This window comes from Phoenix dactylifera, chromosome 2, assembly GCF_009389715.1.
Source record: "Phoenix dactylifera cultivar Barhee BC4 chromosome 2, palm_55x_up_171113_PBpolish2nd_filt_p, whole genome shotgun sequence".
Lineage (NCBI taxonomy): Eukaryota > Viridiplantae > Streptophyta > Magnoliopsida > Arecales > Arecaceae > Phoenix > Phoenix dactylifera.
The window spans coordinates 26,462,510-26,471,186 of record NC_052393.1 but is presented as its reverse complement, the minus strand read 5'-3'; the positions used below and the strand labels follow the sequence as shown (position 1 = coordinate 26,471,186).

General features: G+C 40.6%; 1 protein-coding gene across 1 annotated transcript; it reads left to right on the top strand.

Moving 5' to 3' along the window:
- The first annotated feature begins 1,978 nt into the window (after window positions 1-1,978).
- LOC103724217 (serine/arginine repetitive matrix protein 1) lies at window positions 1,979-4,884 on the top strand. The gene has a single exon (XM_026800414.2). The coding sequence runs from the start codon at window positions 2,397-2,399 to the stop codon at window positions 4,206-4,208; it is 1,812 nt and encodes a 603-aa protein (XP_026656215.2). The 5' UTR covers window positions 1,979-2,396; the 3' UTR covers window positions 4,209-4,884.
- The last annotated feature ends 3,793 nt before the right edge of the window (window positions 4,885-8,677 follow it).

The following is an 8,677-nucleotide window of genomic DNA, read 5'->3' as shown; positions in this document are numbered from 1 at the left end:
ATGGTGAGCAATCCTGCATTTCTTCTTCTTCTTCAACTAAGCAGTGTCTGAAATCCCTTTTCCAAGAAAATAGTGTTTGAAATATCTTCTGAATCTTCTACCAAAAAAAAAAAAAATCTTCTGAATGATATTCCGATTCCTCTTGTTAAAGTATTTTTCTCTTGGTTACAAAATATTTATATTTTAATTTTCGAAGATGATTGTTCTATAATCGGTTGCATGATGGGTTCTGCCAGAAGAGTTGGAACTCGAGGATGTTTGGTCGGATCTGCATGCTTTAAGGAAGTTATATGTTCTCCTCCAGAAGAGTAGCGCAGAGATTCCGCATGGGGAAAACCAGGATGGTGTAAGTATCTGAGCCTCTGATTCCATGTGTCTCTATTTAATATGCGTAAAGCTATTTAATTTATGTCCCCTTCTTTATTTTGGTGACGGATTTTATGGCAGATGATAGATTGTGTCACTCAATTTACTACACATATTAGTAGTGTACCTGTAGCAAGCGTGATACAAAAAGATTATGTTCTTTTCTAGTTGTAAATTGCAATCCATGCATGTAATCCACCAAAAAGATTTGTATCAAATAAAAAAGAAATTACACCAAAATTACATGTTATATCTTTACTTACATAGTTGCAAAGCCCAATGCATGATGGTTTTAATTTTTTCTAAAATAACTGTTAATTAATAATAATAATAAAAAGGCATCTTTGCCTCTATCTATATCTCTTGATCTCTCCTTTTCGAGAAAAAATCCCTGCACTTGCATTCCACGTACATGCTGGGTTAGTAACTCAAATAATGCATATATAACATTCAATGGACAAATAGTAACTGGCTTGAATTAGTCAAGTAGAGACTAAACTTCTACATACTTTGCTGTCAAATAGTCTAGCTTTGTTGTTTTAGGGGCGTTCAACTTGGTGCTATTATTTTTCACTGAGTAACAGGATGTTATTTGATCTAATTAAACGGTAAGGCTACGCATCTCTCCCCTCAAAAACCTTATATAGCTTCTTCCTCTCCAAATTGGCATTACTTTACCAGTAGGAGAAAGTGTTTTAACTGACCTGCCACCTTGTATGCTGATTTAAATGGATCGGATATCAAATTAGACTGATGGGATGCTGGTGGGAAAACTAGAATATAGGAAATAATTGCACCGTTTACCTGTTAACTAACGACCAGAAAAAAAAGTACTGCATGCCAATAAAAGTAACAGATACCAGTGATTATAAATTTTGGTTTACCTATTGCTTGGTAAATTGCTGATAATTCTTACATTCTCGTCCATCAAACTATGCACTTATGGTGCAACATATTAGCAGATACATGCACCATGACAAAACATACCTACAAAAATAATAAAGAGAACACTAGTACTGGTGCATCCCTTCAAATCTAGATGAGAAATACTTAGACCTCAAATTATGACTATTATTATTATTACTACTATTATTATTTTTAAAGAAGAGGGGCAAAGGAGCCCACCCAGATTTTATTACGGGAATGAGATCATTTATATGAGGAGGATGAAATAGAGAATATATAATTTAGTTTTTCTTAAATTTTTGCATATATTCCCTTGCCAGTATAGTTTATTATACAAGTATCTTCCAAAAAATTTTATTTACATGTAGACCGTCAACTCGTTTCGATTTTGTAAATGCCCCTCCCGTTAGATTTTTGGCTTATGGTACCGAAGATTACCTATTTTGAGTTTCATTTGACCCTGTTACCTTTTTATGTTAACTTTCTTGAAAATTTAAAATTCAGTTTGTACTAAAAAAAATATATTTTTTAGATAATTTTTGTAAAGCATATTAATTCAGAAAATAATAAAGTCATTTTATATTTAGAATAGTAGTTTACTAACACAGTCAAATCTAATAAAGGATATCCACACAAAAACAAAATAATTTGTGGGGGTATAAATGTAAATAATAATTTGTTAGGATAAGCACATAAAAATCGATATCGCAAGGGTATACATGTAAAAAAATTAATACTTTTTTATATACATTATGTGCTAAAAGAAGATCAAAGCATGGTGAAAAAGTATGATATCATGCATCCCAATCAACTACCATCGCTATAATTATATAAAGCCAAATCTATGAAGATGTTGAATTGGATAAAGTTTAACTATCTATCTCCCACACTTGGTGTTTTTTTTTCTGAAGATATTTAACATAAATAAATCCTAGAGAAGAAACAGATACACTGGATCACCAAGTATGTTGCGCAGAGTGCAAAGATTTTGTTGATGGCACTGTGCTAACCTCATACTGGTCTCCCTTTATCTTTCAGTTGGATGAGAAATGTAGACTTTTGCTGAAAAACTTGCTTGATGATGCTACTCAAAGGGCTCTCCAGTCTCAAGCTAAGGTAATTTCATGGACTTAAAACCCTTCACATTCTTTCATTTATGTGCGCTTTTTTTTTTTCGTGTTTTCGGTTTTAATGAGGAGACTTCTCCCTCTTACGTGCATGCATTTTGGCAGATTGTGTCCTGCACGCCCGACCCCACCGCGTCCAACGCGAAATCCCATGAGGCGACCAAATCAAGCCCCGCACGTGACAGTATAAGAAAAGTGTCCCAATGTCCAGATAATCTTCGAAAATGCCACCATGCCGAAAAGAGCGAAGCCCACGGGCCAATTGTTGAAGCTACGCCCAGCCCACAAAGCCCACAACTTGGAATCCCTCCAGGGGCGGAAGCGCAAACAGAGTCGAAGGCATGCCCAAATTGCCATCTCAAGCGGCTCGAGTCGGAAAGATCGATGGCAGGCCCAGATGGGAGAGCCCGCCAACACCGTCAGATTCATCGCGAGCCTGATCGAGTTAGCATCGACCGTTCGTCAAAAGCTGCGAAGAACAGCAACCGTGTATCCGCAGAACACGGGATGAGAGGTACGCCGGAACCCGACTCACGAGAAAAGCCACGTCAGAGTCAGAGCCCACCGAGTCGGGCCCGCTTGGCTGACATCCCAACTCGGAGAACCATGAGCCAGAAGCGGAGCCGGGTTGAGACCAGCGATCGCCGTTCCGACGCCGAATCGACTCGGATGAAGGGAAGCCAACACGAGTCAACTCGTCGTACGGTGAGTCCAAAGGACGGACGGCCAACAAAGACCTGCCTGTCAGATCGAACGGCTCGGATTCACCAAGTGGAGAAGAGGAAAGGAGCGAGTCCCACCCTAAAGATGGATCCAGTAATTAGACAACTCGGCGGGCGCACTCTCGCTAGAGCTGAGGAGGCACCGAGTCGTCGCAGAAGTCCGAGTCGGAAAGAGCACGTAAACCGGGTCCCACCGGACCGGGAGCTTAGCACGCGTTCAGTGCGCCACGTGGGAGGATACCAGGTGGGCCCACATAGAAGAATGCTTCCACCGCCAATACCGAGGAGGGAATCTATAGTGTACTCGTCGCTGAGCGACACAATGACAACTCAGTCCGACTCGTCAGCGAGCGAGGTATCGCTTGCTAGGAGAGCGGGCCCACCTACTGCCTTCCCCGCCAAGGCCCAGATCGTGCCACGTCGGATGCCGAGTCGACACGCGCCTGTGCCGAGTCGAGATCGGAGCCCATCCAAGCGGGTTCCAGAGCCGCGTCGGAGGCTGAGTCATCACCGAGCGATGCGCCCATCTCGTGTATCAGCGGGTCCCGCCAAACCGGACCGCGGTTGGAAGCCGGAGAAGCAAGATGGACGGCTGAGAAGATTCAAGGACAAGCTGGCGATCATCTTCCATCACCACCACCATCATCACCATCACCACCACCTAGGACATGTGGACGGTGGCGATGATACTAAAAAAGGTGGGGCCCGTCATCACAGGTCACCGTGGAAGCATCTTGGGAGGATTCTCCACCAGAGGAGCGAAGAGGGGCAGGGGAAGTTGTTGACGGAGGTGCACGCGGAACGAGCGGCGGACAGGGCGCCAGCACGGCATCAGCACGGATACTTTCGCGAGTTTCTGGAAGCGCTGGTGCGGCACGTGTGGAGGTCGAGGAAGAAGAAGGCGGTCCGGGCCGACCGGGGCCGGTTGGGGAGGTCGGCCAGCCGGGTTCGGGTGAAGAAGCTGCACTGGTGGCAGCGGTTTAGGAGGCGTGGTGGGGTCAAACTGACCAATGGTAAGAAGCCACGTCTCAGGCTGCGCTTTAGCAAGACAAATCCTCGAACCTCAAAGAGGCCAGCGGCCGTGTAATTTCCTCTATCAAAAATATATATAACAAAGTAAACTTCGATGAATTCATCAAATGGTGGTGCGTGAAATGTATATGATTTCTGTCATGTTTTTACCATATTTCTAAGACACTGGAAACTTTGGCGATGCGTGAAAAAACATGACACGCATCCCACGTCCGATTGCAGATGCAACAAGAGTTGGATAAAAAACCAGCGAAGCATACCTTTGCCTTCAAGAAGACCTTTTTGTTCTTCTTCTCAAACATACAGGCTTTTGAATTCCCACACTATCAATCTTTTGTGGCTTATAAAGGAATGCTTCTTTAACTCATCCTCATCAAGCAACGATGCAACTGATGAACTTATTAAGCCTTGCTAAGAAAACACAAGCAAAGATACAAAAAGCTGTTAGGAAAAACCCCTTCACTAGATGAAAATTTTTCTATCTTTGTGTGAGTAGAATGAGAATATCACAATAATTAATCAATGTAAGAACTACCAAAAAATCAAACCACAAGAAAGCGACAAGAATTTTTAAGGTGGACAACCCTCTAATATGAGGAGAAAAAACCACCGGACCTAAGTCCACCACAAACCTCCACTATCAACAATAATAGGCTTATAAAGTATCTTCTCTAGGCTAAGCTAGAGGATCACATACATCAAGGATCTCTTCCTTGGATCACAAACAAAGAGTTTATATGAAAAAGAGTTTAGGCTCCAATAATAAAATGAAAACAATCTCACCGAGTGTAGGTTTGCACAAGGTTCTTCTTCCTCTTGAGATGCTTTAAATAAGATCTTTACTTCCTTCTTGAGATGGATTCCACAGGCACTTCTCCCAAGACAGTTATCCTCTTTTTTTTTCTCATCTACCCTCTAATAGAATAATAAACCCTAACCCCTCTTTTCCCTCTTTTTGTTTCCTTTTTTCTCTCTCTTTTTTTTCTTTATTCAAATTGATGGGTCCCACCTCACATAAGATGGGACTCGGCCAATAATTCTCCCCCTCCCACCTTATGTGAGAGGCTCCACCAAGCTTACCTTAAGCATACAAATATCATACTTCTTCTTAGGCAAAATTTTAGTCATCATATCCGACCCATTCTCATCGGTATGGATTTTCTCTAGATGCAAAAACTTTTCTTCCAACACATTCCGAATCCAATGATACCTCACATCAATATGCTTCGACCTTGAATGAAAGCTAGGATTCTTGCTAATATGAATGGCACTCTGATTATCACAATAGAGAGTATAGTTTTCTTATTTCAAGCTCAATTCTTGGAGGAATCTTTTCATCCACAATATTTCCTTACATGCCTCTGTCACCGCAATATATTCGGCCTCTGTAGTGGACAAAGCAACACATTTCTATAATTTGGACTGCCATGAAACAGCTCCCCCTGCAAAAGTCATCATGTATCCCGATGTAGACTTTCGAGTATCAATATCACCAGCCATATCTGTATCTGTGAATCCTTCTAGCATAGTTTTTCCATTTTCAAAGTATAAGCAAGCTTTGGAAGTACCTCTAAGGTATCTAAGTATCCATTTGACTGCATTTCAATGTTTTTTACCAGGATTCGAGAGAAATCTGCTCACAACACCAACTGCATAGGCTATATCTGGTCTTGTACACACCATGGCATACATCAAACTTCCTACTGCTGAAGCATAGGAAATCTTTTGCATCTCCTCTTTCTCCCTTTCGCTTGAAGGAGGACATTGCTTGTTTGTGAGTTTGAAATGATTTGCAAGTGGAGAGGAAATCGATTTAGCTTTTTCTATATTAAACCGCTCAAGCATCCTTTCAATATACCTTTCTTGTGATAGCCAAAGCTTCTTGATCTTCCTATCACGAGAAATTCTCATGCCAAGCATTTGCTTTACGGGCCCCATATCTTTCATGGCAAAAGACTTGCTTAAGTCTTTCTTCAACCTATCAATTTTGTTAGTATCACGGCCAATAATCAACATATCATCTACACAAAGCAATAAAATGATAAAATCACCATCACTAAATCTTTGCACATAGACGCAATGATCGGATTTTGTCCTCTTGTAGCCGTGGCCTATCATGAAAGAATCGAACTTTTTATACCATTGCCTTGGTGCTTGTTTAAGCTCATATAAGCTTTTCTTCAACTTGCAAACAAGATGTTCTTTGCCCTTAGTTTTAAACCCCTCAGGTTGCTCCATATAAATTTCTTCCTCTAGGTCTCCATGCAAGAAGGTTGTCTTCACATCAAGTTGTTCAATCTCAAGATCCATACTAGCTGCCAAACCCAATATAATCCGAAGAGATGACATTTTCACAACCGGAGCAAAAATTTCATCAAAATCTATACCTTTCTTCTGACCAAAGCCCTTCACAACTAATCTTGCTTTGTACTTAGGTTTTAAGCCGCTCTCATCCTCCTTTAATCTGTATACCCATTTGTTCTTGAGTGGTCTCTTACCCTTAGGAAGCTTTACCAAATCAAAAGTATGATTTTCATATAAGGATTTCATTTCCTCTTGCATAGCTTGAAACCATTTATCCTTGTCCTTATGATTCTGCACTTCTTGGATGCATTCTGGCTCTCCCTCATCTGTAAGAAAAACATACTCTGAAGCAGGATATCTAGATGATGCTCTGTGCTGTCTAGTAGACCTTCTGACCTCTGGTTCTGTCATTTCAGACTGACTTGATAGCTCACCATGTTCTGAAGCTTCATTATGACCATTATCACCTGTAGAACCCTCACTAGCGCTCACTGTCATCCTGCACATCTCCCATATCATCATCATATACCATAGGTGGAGGAACTGGATCAAGATTAATTGAAGAACTGTTCAAATACTTCGGCTTCTCTTGCTTTCCAAAGTTGATCTTCAAAGAAGACAACATCTCTACTCCTGATCACCTTTTTGTCTTTTGGATCCCACCACCTGTATCCAAATTCTTCATGGCCATAACCTAAGAAAATACATTCTTTAGACTTTCCATCAAGCTTAGACCTTTTATATTTTGGAATGTGAACAAATGTCTTGCATCCAAACACCTTCAAATGACTGTAAGATACATCTTTTCCTATCCAAACTCTTTCTGGCACATCACCATCCAAAGGAGCCGATGGAGAAAGGTTGATCAAATTCACTGCAGTCCTCATAGCTTCACCCCAAAATGATTTTGGCAATTTTGCATTAGAGAGCATACATCTGATTCTCTCTACAATTGTTCTATTCATTCTCTCTGCAACTCCATTTTCTTGCGGTGTTTTAGGAATTGTCTTTTGAAGCTTAATGCCATAATCTTTGCAATATTTTTCAAATAGCCCTCTGTACTCACCTTCATTATCTGCCCTGATACACTTTAGCTTCTTGCCTGTCTCTTTTTCAACCATGACATGAAAGTGTTTAAATATATCCAAGACTTGATCCTTGGATTTCAAAGCAAAAACCCATACCTTTCTAGAATGATCATCAATAAAGGTAACAAAATAAAGTGCACCACCAAGAGTTCTACTATCCATCATGTATATATCACTATGTATCAAGTCTAGAATGTTAATTTTTCTAGATATAGGTGTTCTATGAAATGCAACTCTATGTTGTTTTCCGGCTAAACAATCAACACAAGTTTTCAAAGACACACCTTTGGTATTTGGTAGCAACTCCTTCTTGGTTAGAATTTGAAGTCCTTTCTCACTCATATGACCAAGCCTTTTGTGCCAAAGTTTTGTAGAGAAATCATCATCAATTGTATTCACATCTCCTTTCTTTAGCTTTACTTGCATCATGCAGAGAGTATTATTTTTTTTTCCTCTTGCTACCAACAAAGAGCTTTTCGTGAGCTTCCATTTTTCTTTACCAAAATGATTGCTATAACCTTCATCATCAAGCTTGCCGGTGGAGATTAAATTGAGGCGGATATCCGAAACATGTCTAACATCTTTGAGTAGCAACTTGCACCCTGTATTGGTCTCTAAACATACACTCCCCATGCCAACAATTTTGGATAAACCATCATTTTCCATCCTAACACAACCAAAATCACCGGAAGTATAGGATGTGAAAAAACCACCATGTGGAGTGATATGAAAAAAAGCACCGGAATCAATCACCCAGTTACTATCTTCATATGCAAGGTTGACACAATCATCACTAACAACAATGACATCTGCATCAGCTGCAACTGCTGTAACATCATTTTCCTCTATCTTTGTTTCACCTTTTTCTGTGTTCTGCTCTCTTTTCAATGCTCTGCACTCTCTTTTCATGTGTCCTAGTTTGCCACAATGATAGCATTTTATGCCTTTCCTTGACTTTGACCTGCCCCTGAATTTATCTCTATTGTAAGGATGCTTGCTTTTGCTTCTACCTCTTCTTTCTGTCACAAGAACCTCAGCTTCAGAAGATATTTCCTGTTCTTTTCTTCTAACCTCTTCATTTAGCATGCTATCCTTTACCATATCCAAAGTGACCTTGCCGTCAGGTGCAGAA

Coding starts and splice junctions, on each gene's coding strand:
- LOC103724217 (XM_026800414.2), top strand. CDS start 2,397: ATGGACTTAAAACCCTTCACATTCTTTCATTTATGTGCGCTTTTTTTT.